The sequence below is a fragment of the Oryzias latipes genome, chromosome 14 (genome assembly GCF_053564925.1).
Source record: "Oryzias latipes strain Hd-rR chromosome 14, Olatipes_Hd-rR_3.1".
Lineage (NCBI taxonomy): Eukaryota > Metazoa > Chordata > Actinopteri > Beloniformes > Adrianichthyidae > Oryzias > Oryzias latipes.
The window spans coordinates 1010120-1030006 of NC_136250.1; the positions used below are offsets into that span (position 1 = coordinate 1010120).

At 39.6% G+C, this 19887-nt stretch overlaps 1 protein-coding gene and 1 long non-coding RNA gene across 3 annotated transcripts; one reads left to right on the forward strand and one right to left on the reverse strand.

Moving 5' to 3' along the window:
- Positions 1-1687: 1687 nt before the first annotated feature.
- On the forward strand, positions 1688-5060 carry LOC110013548 (uncharacterized). 2 transcript variants are annotated; one of them, XR_013647566.1, is made up of 4 exons: positions 1688-1741; positions 3458-3670; positions 3765-4745; positions 4831-5060. It is a non-coding gene; the product is annotated as an uncharacterized LOC110013548 (long non-coding RNA). The 2 variants fall into 2 exon arrangements; XR_013647564.1 differs by lacking the exon at positions 1688-1741 and adding an exon at positions 1786-2918.
- A 16-nt stretch (positions 5061-5076) lies between these two features.
- Positions 5077-11196, reverse strand: LOC110013550 (G2/M phase-specific E3 ubiquitin-protein ligase-like). Its single transcript, XM_078931038.1, has 14 exons — positions 11078-11196; positions 10907-10978; positions 9922-10138; positions 9677-9752; positions 8362-8637; positions 8167-8245; positions 7988-8079; positions 7566-7763; positions 7387-7473; positions 7049-7302; positions 6790-6918; positions 6086-6226; positions 5743-5854; positions 5077-5439 (listed from the first exon to the last, which is right to left on the reverse strand). The coding sequence occupies exons 9-14, from the start codon at positions 7421-7423 to the stop codon at positions 5222-5224; spliced, it is 891 nt and encodes a 296-aa protein (XP_078787164.1). The 5' UTR covers positions 7424-7473; positions 7566-7763; positions 7988-8079; positions 8167-8245; positions 8362-8637; positions 9677-9752; positions 9922-10138; positions 10907-10978; positions 11078-11196; the 3' UTR covers positions 5077-5221.
- Positions 11197-19887: the final 8691 nt, after the last annotated feature.

Sequence of the window (19887 nt, forward strand, 5' to 3'; positions counted from 1 at the left end):
CTATGAAGAACCTACAATATGACATATTTTCAGTTTTTGTATATAATTCCACATGTATTAATTCATAGTTTTGATGCCTTCAGTGTGAATCTACACTTTTCATTATCATGAAAATAAAGAAAACTCTTTGAATGAGAAGATATGTCCAAACTTTTGGTCTGTGCTGTATGTACAGACCAAAAACCACCTCCTCCAAGTGCAAAAACATTTTTTTGATAAATGTGAGTTTTTTCGAAATTATCGTGTTTCCATTAGGCAGATTTCTCATTGCAAATCCAATTTACTCAATTTCATAGTTGATGGAAATGCAGCTGTAGTTTCTGCAGTGCAGCAGGATTTCATCGGAAATTTACCTCTGACTTGTGGGTGGAACCATTGGCATGGAAGTAAGCCTATGTTAAAATCCCAGCATTCCTATGTTGACACTCTCTCCCGCTAGCTTACAGCTCTTTACACCCCCAAGTTAACATTATCAAAGCAAAAAAAAAAAAAAGAAAAAGAAAAACACAGTGAGCAATATCTGAGCTATCCAGCCCTATAGTTGGGAGACAGGTGCCAACTCAGACATGAAACTGAAGACACGAATGAATCTATTTGTCTTCAAGTGGATGTATCAGAATTGGAGCAGCGCAGGAAAAATTTGGCCCGCCCATCAAATCTAATCAAATCAAATGAAATTTTATTTATGAAACGCTTCTCTCATACATTGCGCAACTCGAAGCGCTTTAACATTTAAAACAAAAACACACAATATTACAATAAAAACCCAACACACCCTTCCCATTCCCCTCCATTAACACAAAACCAATGACCCCACACACAATGAATACTAATAAAAGTAACTTCTAAAAAAAATGTAAGGCTTGTATTGTATTTGAGAATCCATTTATACCAGGAGCCTGCTCGGCCATAAGAACATTGCCACAGCGCCCACCCACACCGGGACAGCAACGGCGTCCACTTCACAGCCGTGAGGCTGCGATGTTAAACTCCAGCTGCCCCAGCAAGGGCAACAACTGCAGCAAGAACCACCGACCAAGCCGGCAAGCCCTGGAGGAAAAGATCCCCTCAAGAAACACTGGGGCTAAAATCATGACAAGATGCTAAAATTAAAAACAGAAGATGTAAATAAAACATAAAACTGAGAAAACTAAATGTATGAAATAAAATTAAATACTTAAAACAATATGTAGTAAAACTAATAGAATTAAAAAGCAGTTAAAATCAACTAAAAGCTAAATTAAAAAGGTGGGTCTTGAGCTTCTTCCTAAAAACCTCTACAGTCTCTGCGGCCCTGAGGTTCTCCGCCAGACTGTTCCAGAGGCGAGGACCGTGATGGCAGAATGAAGCCTCACCATAAGTTTATGTCCTCAACTTAGGGACAGCTAAAGGTCCAGCCCTGGACCAATATGGAAGTTTTTCTGTGCCATTCTGAATATTTTTAACCCTTGAATTTTCAATCTGAATTTTTTTTACCTTTGAATTTTCATTCTGAATTTTTATAACCTTTCAATTTTCATTCTAAATATTTTTTAACCCTAACATTTTGATCTCCCAAAAATTCAATGTAAAAAATTTCGACGGGGAAGACGCTGCTTCTTTTGTGCCACTAGCACAACTAGTCGATCTAAGAACACATCGATATCCAGCCAATCAATTCATGAGAATGACATGACGTCAGCGTTCGGTACGTTTTACAGAAGTCCAAAAGATGGCAGCAAACTCGGCAGGCGGTTCATCGGTGAGTCATTAATCCTTTATATCTCTCTATTATCGTCTCATTGACGTCGGCTAATAGAGCACAAAAACATGCATCTTTTGTTGATATTTTATTTTTTCAATTTTTCCTGCCGCGAACTATGTGTCAACTTTTAGCTTCCGGGTTCAGAACGTTATTGCTTAGACCGGACCAGAGAAGCGGTTTCCGACTAGCGAGATGATTTTCTAATGTGCTTTTATTTTTGTTGTGATAATTATTGAGTTCATGTTCGCACATAATTTTCTAAGTCCATCCATGTGGCCAGTGCTTTATTCTTTGCCGAATTTACCCGTAATAACCTAGGGTTAGGCTAATATGTGTCAAAAACCTTTAGCTTCGGAATAACTTACATTCAACGCCGCAATGTGCATCTTGGCTGCAGGTAAATATGTGGGAATAGGATCCGCCTTTTTTCTGGACGTGACTTCTCACTATCCCAAAGCCGATCCTCTGATTGGAGACACAGTTCTCCCGAGTCCAGCAGCTCACTCATGCAGAGCCGGCGGACAGAAGTCTCCTTTTTGCAACAGTAAAGAAAACTCAGATATGATAACCGGCATTACATAAATGGGAAAATAAAAAAACTTTTTTTTTTTTGATTTATTTTAATTTGAAAAACGAATGATGGATGGATTGTTGTTGCTGTAAAGCCTTCGGGTGCAGAGCGGGGCCATACCCCACGACAAGAAGTCACAGGCTTCTGTTTAAGTAGTTGCAAGGAGGCAAAATAAAAATTTTCATGTCTATATTTAGGAGTTATTGACAATACAAGCTGGAAATCTCTAATTCTGTCTTTTTTTTTCTTTATCTCTCTTCTAGGAACTTCTACGACATATTTTTGAGAGACTTCGCTCCCGTTTGGAACATGTTCTTCAGCGTGTACCCCTAGATCTGGACTTCTTAGACTTCATTTGCACTCAAGAACATGTCTTTTTAAATGCTTTGTCTAGTCAGTTAACAGTCTGTCCTGCTATTTTAGAGGAACTGACATATCTGCAAAGACTTATTAGTACTGAAAAAGAAAGAACAAACAGTTGCATTGCTGTTGTGCAATGGGAGCAGGGTCCAGCTGGGCGACAACGAATGGCGCTATCCTCAGACTACCTTTGTAGCCTTCTGGAACTTAATCTTCCGGTCACATGCATAGCCAAACTCTTGGGTATGTCCAGAAGAACAGTTTACAGACGTATGAATGAATCGGATCTTTCAGTGAAAGGACTATATAGCACCATGTCAGATGAAGACTTGGATCAGTGTGTCAGAGAAATAAAATCCAGGCAGCCTAATTCTGGATATCGAATGATGAAGGCTCTGCTGCAAGCCCAAGGACATAAAGTGCAGTACAACAGAGTCAGAGCATCCATGCATCGTGTAGACACCTCAGGTGTCCTGTCACGTATGGTCCATCTAGGATGCATTGCTCGACGAACGTACTCTGTTCCAGGCCCCATGTCCTTGATACACATAGATACCAACCACAAACTAAGACGGTATGTAATTTCGGAAATTATATTCTTGATAACGTAAACCTTAATGCAAAGTTTGCGTTGAAATACAGTTGTAAATGATATGGATGTTATTTGATCAAGTGCTTTGTTGATGTTACTTACCATGCAGCACAAAAAAAACACATTTGAGTTATATTTAACTTTTTTGGTTTAAAAAAAATCCTTTCTTTTCCCTTTTTCCTACTTTCAGCTACAGCATTGTCATTTTTGGTGGCATTGATGGTTTTTCACGCAAAGTAAGCACACTTGTCAATAAAAACACACTTGTTTAGATGCTTATTCCTCATAATGGTGTTTTTACTGTTCTGCAGATAATGTATCATGGTACAGCATCCAACAATCTGGCAGCAACTACACTATCTTTCTTCCAAAGGGCAGTTGAAAAGTTTGGTTTTCCTCTGAGGTTAGGAGGTTTTTTTTAATTCCAATTTGACATTTAACCAATATTTTCTAAGCACCATTACATATTGTATACTTTTTTTAATTCTTTATATTAGGGTACGTGCTGATCACGGGGGAGAAAACGTAGACGTTGCACAACTTATGTTTACGGTCCGTGGCACTGGAAGAAGCAGCTTCATTTCTGGAAAAAGTGTTCACAACCAAAGGTTTGTTTGTTTTAAGAACCCGATATGTGAGTGTTTTTTTGTTTTTTTTTGTACAAGTAGTAATAGGACAACTGCACTGTCAAAGCATGTGCTACTTTAAGTTGGATTTAGTTGGACACACAATTCATTATAAGAAAAATTTATAAATTTAACATCAATCTTGTATGGGTTTAAGGTCTGGAGATTTCAATGGTCAATTCATATGCAAAAATGATTGCCCGAACCACTTATTAATTGTTTAGGTCTGTCGTGATCTTGGACTAAAATGTTATGTTTTTGTTCATATAACTTTTACTGTGATATTATGGATCACATCAGAATCAGAAATAATTTATTGATCCCACATGTGGAAAATTTGTTTGTCACCATAGCAACTGACAGCAGAGGGAGAAAAAAAAAAGACTAAGAATAATATAAAAAAAGAACAAAGAAAATGTAGCATAAATGCAAACAAGGCAGTATAATTTAAAAAGCTATTTACAGAACAGTGTATGTTCAAGTGTTCATTTAAAAACACAATTTTTGCAATTTCCTACAGAAGATTTATAATGGAATACTCCATTTACTGAATCACTGTTTTTGTAATGACCTAGGATTTAGCGGCTCTGGACAGATCTGTGGGTTGCTGTGACCAGCACATACTACAACGTTCTCCACCACCTTGAAGAAGAGGGATTCCTCAGCATTGCGAGTGTTCAACACCTCTTCTGCTGCCACTATGTATTTTTACCACGTATACAGGATGACCTGGACACTTTCTGCAGTGGTTGGGATAATCATCCTTTAAGAGCAGAAAGTAACATGACTCCTAACCAGCTGTGGGTACTGGGTCGTGCACGTCATCCCATTCCCGAACCAGAGAACATGGAGGTATATACAAATATATAGATAACTTTGTGATGTTGGTTTGTTTGCTCTTTACCATTTATTTATTTCTGTGGCTTGCATACCTCAGGGCATGGAGATTCCACATATTGAGTGGGAGGAGAGTGGACTTCCTCATCAGGACCATTCAGATGTCGTTGTGCCAAACATCAACTGCCCACTGACAGATGAACAAATGGCAGCTTTAAGAAGTGCAGTTGACCCAAGAGCTGAATCAGACTCCTTTGGCTCTGATGTTTACATTGCAGCTGTTCAGTTTTGTGAACATTTTTTTCCACAATAAAGGAAAAACAAATCTGTTAAGAGGCCAGTGGGATCAGTTTCATCAGTGGTTTATTTGAGAGCAAAATCTCAATCTTTTTTTTTAACAAAAACAGTAAAACACGTGACATTCAATGCCACAACAAACTTCCTGATCTTAACAAAACCTTTTTTTAAGAACATAAAACAAACCCAAGAATTCACAGGAGCCCAAATCCTGTATGACAAGTCTCAATACAGGCAAGGAGATCACATCTGAAAGATCTGTAGTCTCTGTAATGACCTGGAATTTTTAAGGTCTCATAGCAGGTGGAGGCTGTGGGATAGCTGCTTCTGACGATCTCCACAGACAGGCTCTTCGGTAAAATCTCCCATCCAGTCCAAAATTTGGCTAAATTCATCAATTCAACTGTCGTTCCTGTAAGGATTAATGAAGCAAAATCCAGAATAAAGATTATGTTTCAATTTATTTGTCAAAAAAAATTTAACTTTACAATTCTTAAACAGTGTGTCAGTGTAGCTTTAAGGCTAATTTGGAAAAATATGTATTTAACAGATGTAATTACACTTACTGGACTAATAAGAGTAACATAATCATGTTAATGTTTTCATTCATGAATGTTAAGGTTTTCTTTCTGGAATTTATATTTTTTTTATAAATTCAATTCAATAGCAGCCAAGTAAAACTTTTTTAGCACTCCCATTTATGAAAGAAACTTACCATTTTTAATGAACTCCTGAAGATACGCCTTGATGCGGCTTTTGGTTTCAGCAGACCAATCATCATCTTCATCTTCCTCCTCCTTTGGCCAACTGATGCGTTGAAGAAATATCTGTAATAGGATAAAAGTGTTAAACATGTTGGAACAATTTTAACTTCAATATATAGTATCCCCCCCCAATTCGCAGGGGTTAAGGACCAGAGACACCTGTTAATACGCCAAATTTGAGAATGCCAATACCACATTTATTTTGTAAAAAGCATGAAAATTCTCAACAAGGTGAATTCTTTAAGAAAATGGTAGAAGTACAAATCCTAACTGAGGTCACTGGCAAATATGTACCTCAGGACAAATGTCGCCTGTTCCTTCACTTGGAAAAATCAAGGCTGCAGTTTCAGGTCGCTTGGTAAGCACTGTCCACACTGGAGTCTCTTTAAGCCCTCGTCTCAGCTGTTTAATTTGCCTTGTGACACGTCCAATTACCTACAAACAAACAGAAACGTTTAAAAAATGATACACACATTTAAAACCCAGACTTTCTTTCTGTTCTGTCAATATGAAATGTGAACAAGTTTTAAAGTAAATACTGCAGCTGATCATCATTCTATTTACTGGCGGTGAAAAAAAATGAAGAACGATACTTTCGTTTCGTACAATCCTATTGATGTAGGTATGAAAGAACTTTTTGAGAGAATGCCAAAATATGTTTAAAAAAGACCTGCTGTTTGTGAATTAAATAACATTTTAGGAAAAATTGAAAATGTTTTTATATTTCTTTGTTTTATAGTGCAAATTATAGTTGGTGATGGCACAGTTGTTAAGTAGAGAATTTAGAATTGTCACTTCATTTCATAAAACCTGGTCTGGAGTCTAATGATGCTCTCAAGCTCTCATAAAGGATGTCATACATTTTCTATCATGGCTTTGCTAATTTTTTTATAGAAGGTCTGGTAGCTTATTTAGAAGGAAAAGCAAAAATACTATACTCAGGCATCCATGATATTTAAATAAAAAGATTCTGCCAAAAAAAAAACATTTTCACTCACAGCATGAATCAACAGCTTCTCAAAAAGCCATTTTTTATTGCTCTCCGTCAAGCAAGGAAGGTCCCACGCATAGGCCAATTCCTGAACCCTTGCTCTTTCAGCATCAGAAAGTGCAGTGTCCCCTTCAAGCTTAAAATAAAATAAAAAGTTAAGATCTAGCGCAAAACGTGATATTAAAAAATAAGTGTAGTGCAGAAATTGAAAGACACTTCTCAGAACCTAAGAACAAAAATTTTGAAAAAATTGAAACAAAAATTACAAGCTCGAATTTCTCTCTGATGTCCAGGTCTGCGCAGTCCTCCAGTGTAACTGTTGCCGTTTCAGGGCTCCCACCAAGCAGGACATGGACAACAGCGGGGCTTAGCCCAGACAAGCAGGGTCCTTCATGTATGAAGGAGTGGCCAATCATTCTCCCTGCCACCAGGTACATGTCACTCTCCACGAGAAAGTGAGAGGCTGAGGGAACTAAATGGCCAGGTGGTCCTTCAAAAAGGCATGTAACATTGGAATTTGCTGTTCAAGACATTAAAATGAAAAATTAAGTTATAGGGTAGTCTTTCATATGATTTGGAAGGAGGCATAATGTTATGTGCTTACCAAAATTGATGCAAAATCCAGATTTCAGTTTCTCCATACATGTGGAGATAAAGTAACGAGTGACTCCCTGTCCAACAGCAGTATCCCCTTTAATACAAAGGTGAGGTTTTAAAAATTAAGCAAACAGTAAATATGTTTTCTTTTGTAGTAAAATTGCTGTAACATCCATTTACATGTACCTCCCAGTCTGCAATTCAGGGGACGTACCCACACTACATTAGGCCGCTTGTAAAATTAAACAAGAGCCAAATCCTGTTGAGCTGGGGTCTGTCTCAGGTCCATGCTCAAAACCAATGGACTTTCCCTTTCATGAGTACAGCGATAAAAACTTGCACATGCAGACATGGCTTTTATGGGGTCACTGATGGTTAGCCAACCTATAAAAATAATCAAAAAATAAACGAATGAAGTGGTGGTTTATTTAAACCACATGTCAAGCGTCAAATCTTAAAGGCATGTCACTTTTGCTTGGATGTTAAATTAGTTCACCTTACATTTGAACATCACTGTAACAGTAAACCATGAGTCGGGAGTACAGTAATATTACCAAAAGGTTACCTTCTGCAACTACTGCATTGTACTAACCATGAGCTACACCTACCATCACTGACAGTTGAAGTTCCAGATGGTCCTGGAACTGCAGTTTGCTCCTCCTCACTGACAGTACCTTCAAGCATTCTTTCGTTTCCTGCACTACTCACATAGTTCTTTCTGTTACACTTCTGACAAATAGGTTTAATGTAGAGTAAAAATTTTCAATAGCAAGAAGTTAATAATTACCTTTCTCCACATGAAGAAGCATTCTCCTCGATGAAGTCAGTGGAAAACATTTCCGTGCATAGAGGACATTGCTGCAATGCTGAAGAAATCAAAAGTTACAAACTGAAATAAATTTCCACGGCAAGTTTTAAACAACTAGTTTCTAAATTTGCTGTAGTCACAGTGTGTTTAAAAAAGATTACAGAAAATTCTTACATTTGTTCACCACTGGTTCATTGGCATCCACACCAGCACAAGACTGAATGTGTACTGTGAGAAGTTGAAGGGGAACTGCTTCTGTCTGACATGTGGCTTTGGGCATGCTGCTGAATGCCTTATCAGTTGGGTGAAGAGGATCGGTGCTGAGCTCTTCTTGGATTGGCGCTATGAATAACGTTGCATTGCCATTCTTATTTGCCAAGTTTAAGATCTTGCCTGTGTATCCGGTGCTATCAGGTGCCACTAAAGAAAGTTTTCGGCTCCCCCATCCGCCTGTATAAAACATTTAAGGAAGATTAGGCTATAAAACTTAGATAGTTACATTAATACTTTAAACATACAGTGATCCCTCGCTATAACACGGTTTACTTTTCACGGTTTCGCTACTTCACGGATTTGCATCGTGCATTGTGTTCAGCATTCTGATTTGCTAAAAAGTCATCCCGCTTCTTCTCTACCTGTGCGTCAATAACGTTGCAGTTTAATATGTACACGTACGTAAATCAGCTTGCCAAATGTACAACACGTATGTGCAAATTCTCTTGCAATTTCAAGTTTCTCTAAAACCCATAGAAAAAAGAGCGACAACAGCTGTCTATCACTATGTTCTTCTCCTGAACAAACACAGCTGCACCGCGGGCTTCAGAAGAAGAAAACACTGCAAAGCAAAGTCAGGATGCAGCGGTTCAGTATGAAGAGCAGTGAAATACACCTGAGTCACTATTTGTCCCACTGTACTTTGTATTTTTTATAATCATTTTAAATTTTCTCCCGTTTAATCCAATACTCGGGTCACGGTGGGCGGGGCTAATCTCCGCGATTTGAAGCCTTCTGTTCACTGTGATGATTAAAATTATTATTTGACAGTACAGTACAGAAGTTATTTGTTGAAAAAACTTTTCTAAAGTACTTTGATTTGTGAAACAAATGCTTGAGCCTGTAAAATGGTTTGTTCTTTCTTTTCAATGTATAATAGAGTTTTTAATTGTACAATACTTGTTAAAAAAATAGAGGTTTCTACTTCACGGATTTTGTCTATCACGTTCTATTTGGAACGTAACCCCCGCGAAAAACAAGGGTTTACTGTACTAAAAAACTTAAGGCCAATTTGATTACTGTAAGAGTACTATCAAAAACAAAATAATCTAAAGCAATCTTAAGGATAAAAAAAGATACCCAACTTTGTTATGAGGAATTAATATGTAATATGTATACAATTACAAATAAATATAATATTTTCAAAACTTCTTAAGGTGTATCAATATGCAAAAGTGATGAAATAGCACTGGAATAGAAACTCAATATTTCCCACCTCGACACTTGTACACCAACCAACCACCAGTAACTGCTGCCAGTTTTGGAAACAAAACATTGAGGGCTTCACACAGCTGTAAACAAACATTATATACATTATTAACTTAATTAAGGATAAAAATATAATTGCTCTTATATAATTGTAATAACTTTGTTTTTTTATTTCTTAGATGTCAAACTGAGGGAGTTACCAAATAGATATTGAAAATAGACACACAAACATGACAATTTGCATCTTATTACCTCATCATGTGTTGTGCTTTCATATAGTTGAGCAGTCCTGCGACCCAACCCTGCCTGCAGGTGGACTATCTGCTCTTCTTCAGATGGACTTCTCTCATATTGTTTAGGCAACAAGTGAAAGACCACTTCCAATGGTTTAATTTTCTTTGCAGGGATATAACTTGCTGCAGGAAAGCGCCGCTTTCCTCTTCCACGGGCAAAGATACCTGGAAAGGACCTTTAAAAAACAAAAGAACAAAGATGTGTGACTAAAAAACACTCTTATAACAATTTTATTTGAAGATTGACGTATGAAACAGATGAACAACATAAAGCTTGCTATGACGTAATAACCTGACACGGTGAGTAAAAAGTATAGACACATCTCATTATGAAAATGTAGAAATGTCAACACCCATGATTTCTTTATGTTATATAAACATTGAGAACAAGAACTTTTGAGTTGTAAATAGGTGGTATTGTAGTTAGCACAACCACCTCATGTGAAAAAAACAAAAAGTTTTTTTCTTAACCTTTTACCTTGGGCAATAAATATGGAGCCATTAATGTTTTGTATTGGTCGAGCATAATGGTATTTGCTCAGTTGTGCATAACCTTAAATTGGACTAACTGGGTGGCAAACATTTGTTTAACAAAATAATTTCCCATTGCTATTAAGAGCATGTGAGCCACATTCAGCTGAGAAGCTGCAGGAGTGAAACCAACTAAATTGTCATCTGTAAGTGTCTTTTTGCGTGCTCAAGGCTTGGCGGAGTAGGTCATTTCGCTAATGGAAGAACAGAAGGTAGGTAAAAAAAAAGTAATTGTTTTAAACCCAATCTTGTAAATGAAACGGCAGCAGGCTATGCTAGCATTTTGCAATAGCAAAAGGGCAAAAAGGGCTTGTCTAGAGATGTTCAGCACCCCCCATTGTCGTGCCTGTTTTTGTCACTACAGAAAAACTACCAACACAAAAAGGTTCAAAAACGGTTCTGTTCAAGTTTACCGTGTCATTTCCATCTGAACAGATGGTCTTTCTGGTCCAGTGTTGTTAGTGTGGCTGCCTTGCCTCTGCTCCCTATACAATGCAAACATATTCATTAATCAGATAAGGCTTGACCTCGAATTTAATAATCAAAAAAAGGCAGAGATGAAAACCTCTGATTTAATACTCAACCCTTCAGTGTGAGTAGTAACACCAGAGTTAGTGCTCTGGTTTCTCCCAGATGATGTTACCAGGTGCAGTAAGAGTTGGATTGACTGCACAATTTCACTGTTATCACTGTAACACAAAACACAAAAACACAAATTTAGCCCACGGATGGAAACATAAAATATTAGCGTTATTTATTTTGTAGTCCATAAACGCAGTGCTTCTCAATTATTTTTTGCACACGCCCCACTATTTGAGAAGCACTGCAGATTAACGCAAAATATAAGGAGATGGTAGTCGCTGTCTGGCTATATACGTGGTCTTTCACGTTAGCAGAAAAGCGAACACAAGGCGGGAAAATTAAAAAAAACATACATTTTTTTTTTGTCATTTATTATATTAATTTGAAAAATAGATGAGCGGTTCATGTAACATTGCTTTGTTTTTATTTTAAGTTGAAAAACAAATGAACAAGTGATAAACGTATTGTTTCCTTTACATACGCATACCAGAGTTAGCGGTCTGTGATTCTGTCTGACCCACGACCAGGTGCAGCAGCAGTCACTAAGCGCGGGATTAATAACTGCACAATTATTTTTCACCGTGATTCGCGGCGGGAAAAATAGCGAGAACACAAATTTGAAAAAAATTAAATATCAACAAAAGATGCACGTTTTTGTGCTCCATTAGCCGACGTCAATGAGACGATAATAGAGAGATATAAAGGATTAATGACTCACCGATGAACCGCCTGCCGAGTTTGCTGCCATCTTTTGGACTTCTGTAAAACGTACCGAACGCTGACGTCATGTCGTTCTCATGACTTGATTGGCTGGATATCGATGTGTTCTTAGATCGACTAGTTGTGCTAGTGGCACAAAAGAAGCAGCGTCTTCCCCGTCAAAATTTTATACATTGAATTTTTGGGAGATCAAAATGTTAGGATTAAAAAATATTTAGAATGAAAATTCAAGGGTTTTAAAAATTCAGAATGAAAATGTAAAGGTTGTAAAAATTCAGAATGAAAATTCAAAGGTAAAAAAAATTCAGATAGAAAATTAAAGGGTTAAAATATTCAGAATCTGATGGCACAGAAAAACTTCCATAGACCAACCTCAGGGTCTACGAAGGTTCATACTTTAAAAGGTAGATCATTTAAATAAGAAGGTCCATTAATGGCCATTAAAAGAATCTTAAAATCAATTCTGAAATGCACAGGGAGCCAATGCAGCCATTTAATAATGGGTGTAATGTGTTCCCGTCCTCTGGTCCTCGTCAGAACTCATGCCGCAGAGTTCTGTAATAAAGAGACTTTTGGGGTAAACCAGAGAGCAGGGCATTGCAATAATCTAAACGACTAAAAGTAAAAGTATGAATCAGCACCTCTTTGCTGGCAAGAGAGAGGAACAGGAGACTCTGGCAATGTCTTTAAGATGGTAGAATCCTGTCTCAATGACACTTTTAATGTGTGGGATTAAATTTAGCTCAGAGTCAAAAGTATGTCCCAGTTTCTCACACAGTGAGAAAGTTTGAAATTCTGAAGATGTTGTAAAATCATCTGTCTCTTGTCTTCAGAGCCGGCGATTAAAACTTCAGTTTTGTCCTGGTTGAGCTGGAGGAAGTTTTCTGCCATCCATGACTTTATATCAAAAATACAATTCAAAAGAGTGTCAATAAGTTCAAGGTCATCAGGAGACACGCCGATGTAAAACTGTGTATCAAAACATGGCAAATGCTGCATTCCAAACGCGAGGTTTTACCTGCTCCTCATCCATCTCAATTTGTGTAATAGAAATAGAAATACTCAGAAATGCAGTGTTATTCCTAAATACTTTTATTTATATATATATATATATATATATATATATATATATATATATATATATATATATACATATACACACACACACATGTATACATACATATATATATATATATATATATACATATACATATATATATATATATATATACATATATATATATATATATACATATACATATATATATATATACATATATATATATATATATATATATATATATACACATATATATATATATATACACATATATATATATATATATACATATATATATATATATATATATATATATATATATATATATACATATATACATATATATATATATATATATATATATATATATATATATATATATATATATATATATATATATACACATATATATATATATATACATATATATATATATATGTGTATATATATATATATATATATATATATATATATATATATATATATAAAGAGGTACACAAGAGACAATGAAGCCAGACGAATAAACAGGCTCTTCGCAACTCAACCTGCAAAAGTGTACGTTCAGTGGCAGGGTCAAAACAGCCGAGCAGACCCACCAAGGCTACAAACTGAACAGTACTGGAAAAGTATATGGGAGAAAGAGACAGCACATAACAGCAATGCCCAGTGGCTGGTCTCTCTGAGAAAAGAACATAGCAACCTCCCTGAACAGAATCCAGTAACCATCACAGTGGCAGACATCCAAGAAAGAGTCTCAGGTATGAAGAACTGGACAGCACCGGGCCCTGACATGATACATGCCTACTGGCTAAAGAAGCTTACCGCACTCCATGAGCGCCTGGCAGCACAAACGAACCAGCTGCTAAGAGATGGGACTCACCCCGAATGGCTAACGGAAGGGCGAACGATCCTGATCCAGAAGGATCCCTCAAAGGCTGCAGTCCCATCCAACTACCGGCCAATAACCTGTCTGTCCACAACATGGAAGGTCATGTCAGGCATCATTGCAACCAAGATAAATAGGCACATGGATCAATTCATGAGTAACACACAGAAGGGCATTGGTAGAGACTCCAGAGGAGCCAAGCACCAACTCCTGGTCGACAGAACAGTCGCTCAAGACTGCAAGTCACGACACACCAACCTGTGCACAGCCTGGATTGATTACAAGAAGGCCTATGACTCAATGCCACACACATGGATCACTGAATGCTTGGAGCTGTACAACATCAACAGGACTCTAAGAGCCTTCATAGGAAACTCAATGAAGCTGTGGAAAACCACCCTTGAAGCCAATGGGAAGCCACTTGCACAAGTGTCCATCAAATGTGGGATATACCAAGGTGATGCTCTGTCCCCACTGCTGTTCTGCCTAGGTCTCAACCCCCTTAGTCAAATAATCACAAAGACTGGCTATGGATACAGACTCAGAAATGGGGCCAACATCAGTCACCTCCTCTACATGGATGACATCAAGCTATATGCTAAGAGCGAGCGTGACATTGACTCCCTGATCCACACCACCAAGATCTACAGTACTGACATTGGGATGTCATTCGGGCTCGAGAAATGCAGCCGGATGGTGACAAAGAGAGGCAAGGTAGACCACACAGGAGGGGTCTCACTCCCAGAAGGAACAATAGCAGACATTGAGGACAGTTACAAGTACCTTGGAATTCCACAGGCAAATGGCAACCTGGAGCAGGCAACAAGGAAAGCTGCAACAGCTAAATACCTCCAACGAGTAAGGCAAGTCCTGAGAAGCCAGCTCAATGGCAAAAATAAGACCCGGGCAATAAACAGCTACGCACTGCCAGTTATCAGGTACCCTGCAGGAATAATAAGATGGCCAAAGGAAGAGATACAGACCACGGATGTTAAAACACGAAAGCTCCTCACCATGCATGGAGGGTTCCATCCCAAATCCAGCACTCTGAGACTGTATGCTAGCCGCAAGGAAGGAGCCCGAGGACTAGTGAGCGTAGAAGCCACTATCCAGGATGAAACATCCAAGATGCATGAGTACATCAAGCTCAAGGCCCCAACTGACAGTGTGCTCAGTGAATGTCTCAGGCAATGGAGAGCAGAGGATACAGTGCTTGAGGACAGATCCTCATGGGAGGACAAACCCCTGCATGGGATGTATCACCGGACCATAACTGAAGTGGCTGATATCAAGAAGTCCTACCAATGGCTAGAAAGGGCTGGCCTGCAGGACAGCACTGAAGCGCTCATCCTGGCAGCCCAGGAACAAGCCCTGAGCACCAGAGCAATAGAGGCTCAGATCTACCACACCAGACAAGACCCAAGGTGTAGATCTACCACACCAGACAAGACCCAAGGTGTAGATCTACCACACCAGACAAGACACAAGGTGTACATCTACCACACCAGACAAGACCCAAGGTGTAGGCTGTGCAAAGAGGCGGCTGAAACAATCCAGCACATAACCGCAGGGTGTAAGATGCTGGCAGGGAAAGCATACATGGAGCGCCACAATCAAGTGGCTGGAATAATATACAGGAACATGTGTGCAGAATATGAACTGGAAACCCCAAGGTCAAAATGGGAAACACCTCCGAAGGTGGTAGAGAATGAGAGGGCAAAGATCCTGTGGGACTTCCAGATCCAGACTGATAGGATGGTAATGGCGAACCAACCAGACATTGTAGTGGCGGATAAAGAACAAAGGAAAGCCGTTGTGATGGATGTGGCAGTGCCAAGCGATGGAAACATCAGGAAGAAGGAACATGAGAAACTGGAGAAATACCAGGGACTCAGAGAAGAACTGGAGAAAGCATGGAGAGTGAAGGTGACAGTGGTGCCTGTGGTAATTGGAGCACTCGGGGCAGTAACCCCCAAGCTGGAGGAGTGGCTACAACAGATACCTGGAAAGACCTCAGACCTCTCAGTCCAGAAAAGCGCAGTACTAGGAACAGCTAAGATACTGCGCAGGACCCTCAAGCTCCCAGGCCTCTGGTAGAGGACCCAAGCTTGGAGGAGAAACCACCCGCGGAGGGTGAGAGGGGCGTTTTTTTTCATATATATATATCCTCTGACATGACAAAAATGCTACAAGAACATGTTACTTAAAACACACTGGAGTGGTTTTTGGATGGCCTAAGAAAATAACTGCTCCGAATATAGTCCCTTAGAGATTTTTTCATTTTATTTTTTTTAACTTGTACTCTTGCCTTCAAGCCAACTAGTGTGAAATATTTCATTCATTCACGCAAACTGTTAGTGCAAAGGTGAGCTAACACCTGTGCTCAGGTGAGTGTTTATGTTCTTCTAAAATGGATGGTAGAATGTGAAAAGAAGGAGGGGGAGTGACCAGCCATCCCCACACCCAGACCCCCGCCGCAGCAGCCGCGGCAGCCAGAAGCCCCCAATGCCATACGGCAGCAGGCAAAGAACAAACGCCCCCCGGGTGACCACGCCCGCCACCTAGGCCAGGGCCGCCACGAGGCCCCCAGAGCCAGAGAGCAGGGAGGCATGGGGGAAAGAGAGTGCCACCCCAGCCCAACCAGGAGAGCAGCCCCCCCGCAGCGCCAGGAGGGCCCAACGCCGGGCCCCACCCGAAAGGGGTGCTCACAGCCCCAGACGAGCACCCCATCACCACCCAGGGGGTCCGGGCAGGTATGGTCCCAGGTCCCAGGTATGAGCCAGGACCCCCCAAGGGAAATCCGCTCCGCGTTCCAGGCAGCCACCCACCCGGCCCACAGATGGTCCAGAAAGGTGCAAGACAAGGGCCAGCCGCCCCGGCTCAGGAGGGGGGCACCCCAGAGAGAAGGGGGCCCACAAAGGTTGTTGTAGACATGGCCCGACCAGGTTCGGCCACAGAGGGGAATTGGCGAGGCCCAGCACTCAGCGGCAAGGACCAGAACCCACCCCGCAGGGACACAGACACCCCCAGCTCTGGTGTGATGTGATCCCCGGCTTCTGGGCTTGCCATAAAGCTCAGGGATCCCTCTCCCTGCGCGGGGAGAGCACCGCCGGACCCAGGAAACCGGCACTCAGGGGACACGGCCGCCGTTGCCAAGGGCCCCACACGCCCCACCAGGGATGGGGTAGGGGACAGATGGTCCAAGGTCCCACTTTCCTTGTGAAATGACTGTGTGTGATTTTGTGTGTGTTAGTGAAGGTGGGTGTGTGCATGTGTGTGTGTTTATGTTGGAATGTATATTTCGAGGGTGGAAGAGTGTGTGTACAAAGGGGGTGCAGTTAAAATTGGCGGGTAGGGCACTGAGGGGACATCTCCTGATTACTAACAGTGATGTCCCATCACCCTCCCCACCAAGGGGGCCTAAATGTCTAAGGTGCAGTTAGAATTGGCGGGTAGGGTGCTAAAAGGACATCTGCTGCTTGCTGGCAGTGATGTCCAAGCACCCCCCCACCAAGGGTCCTACATGTCTAAGGTGCAAATAAAACCGAGAGAGGGGGGGCCCACTCCATACGTCAACCATGGGAGGGGGACCACTGCCAAGTACCCCCCCCAAGGCGCAACGCAGGCTAAGTCCCCCACCCCCTCACCCTAATATGAGATTATATGAGGAAGGGGGCAAGTTGGGGACAGCTGGTAGACTGTCCCCCGGTGGTCAAACAGCGTAAAGCTTTTTTCAGATAGCCTTTGCAGACTTTTTTCCTTTAAAGTGCCTATGTCATCCTATTTTTTTGTCTTTCAGAGTAAACTACATCCATAAATAATATATTACCTTTAGCACACTAAAGAACGATGTTTTAATGAAATATAAGTTATTTTCAAAGAAGGAAGATGACTCAATCTCTGAAAGCACCGGTTTTTGCTCCTTCTTGGTGCCGCGCTTTTCATGACATCAACCCAGAGCTAGCCTCGGAAGTGTGTTTGCATTTTGTTCATGAAAACCAACAACACCCAAACTTTTGCAAAGATGTGCATATTATGCATAGAAAAGGAAACCGTTTTGCCAACCACCGCTAGCTCCATGGAGAAAGAGTCACTTTTGCACCTAAAAAATTGCAAAAGTGACTCTTTAGATCCCAGCTGGGTCCTTTCCATGTGGAGTTTGCAGGTTCCTCCTGTGCACAGCTGGGTTTCTCTGTGACTCCATCTTCAGCAGGTGTTGAAGATGATGAGTTGGAACTTTGGTATGTGTAAATTGTTAAACTTTAAACTATATTCTGGTTTTTCATTTATTTTGTTAATTCAGGAACTGATGTGTGTGCAGTTTTTCATGTGGTATAAAATATCCTGGTTTCACAAAATAACAAAAAGACAAAAATCTCTTTAAATTGAGATTCTTGTTTTTTTTGAAAACCTTCATTTTTACATTTATATAAATAATAAAGTGGATGTTTTCATTAAATTGTTTTAGATCAGTTTTTTACTGTCATGACATGAATGAACTGCTTTGCTGTAAAGGCTTTAGCTGCATCTGCAAAGTCCACTGTTGCACCAACTGCTGCTCCCCACCTCAACTTTAAACTCCATGGAAACTCTTTACAGTCCCACTCTCCATGAGACTTTAAGGATCAACTGGGTCTTAATGGATTAATTGCTCAAAATGCTTCAATGGGAACCACTTTGCCTGAAAACACTCTGGTCTTCCTACACTCTTTTATCAGGTTAGAAGACAAAAATAATATAGTTCATTTATTTATTTATTTACTATACTAATTTTAATTCCTTTTAAAACGATTTCCTAATTGTAAATTTATGTTATTGACTGATGCACCTTTTTGCAGTTTTACATAAATTAGTTTTAATTTATTATTTTAATGACTAAATAAAGCACTTTTTATCTATCAGTGGCACATATATGGATGTTTAAATGACTGAACAATGCAGTGTTTGTTAGTTGCAAATAAACTGTAAATAATAAGACTGTAAATAATTTTCTTCTTTTATTTAACTTGTTCTCTCCAGCAGCTGAGCAAACAGATGGCCTCTTGCGTTGGACAGATTCTACTGTTACAATACGGGTTGATTCTTTTCATAGATGAATGATGAACTGACCTAAGAGCACTTTATATTTCTTTGTACATGTGGCAATGACAAATTAAAGTCTCGTCTGTCTGTCTGTCTAAGATTGAGATTGATTTGTAGAATTTTAACAGGAAACTCTGCCAAATTTTAGAAGAAAAACAATCTTGCATACTTATCTGCTTTAGACAATTTCTTTAACTTTAAACTTGGATAAATGATATGTATCTGTTTTGTTTCATGAACCTTTAAATGTTAAGAATGGATATGTCGTAAAGGCAAACAAAGATCAACTAATTGGGCATTCAGCTTGAAAACAGAGGCAAAGGATTTCCTCATAGCATTTCTCCACCAAAATCTCTTTAGTCAGGGTCTTCACAGTGATCTGCTTTATAACAAATCCAGCTCAGACTAGACTCTAACGCAAGTCACTGAGCAGCATGTGCCATGTCTGGGCCTCTCAACCTTAATGAGATGACTGTGACTGCAAAGACTAACAGGTTCCTGCAGGTGGAAGATCCTCAATTTCCAACCTTTCACATGTTTAAGAATTGTATAACGATCACATTCAACCTGTTGTTGGTCCAAGTGATCAATTGATGCAACATAATTCATCACGATGAACTAGTAAGTTTTAATTATATAGTGAAGAGACAATAAATGCTTTATAGGCTTAAAAATACAAAGGGGAATAAACCTTAAGTGACACTATAAGAGGATTAATACTTTATTGGTCTTGAATATTTTAAATTATAGTGTGACAGTGTTAAACAGATCCCTCTTTTTGAACCTACAGCATGTAGGAGTAAATACTTATTCACTAACACCTGGCATATATTTTACATAAAACAAAGGTTTGCATTCATTTCTAGACAGCTTTCTGGTGATTACAATAGGCTTTTAAATAAGTGGTCAATATTTTCTTTGTTTCCTTAACAACCCAGAAGATTTGATCTTTTACAATGAATAAAATGATCAAAGACCTCTTTTCAAGATGGCCAGTAGTAAGTAAGTAACGACCCCGAAAGGGACAAAACGGTTAAGAAGATAAATGAATGGCTGAATGAATG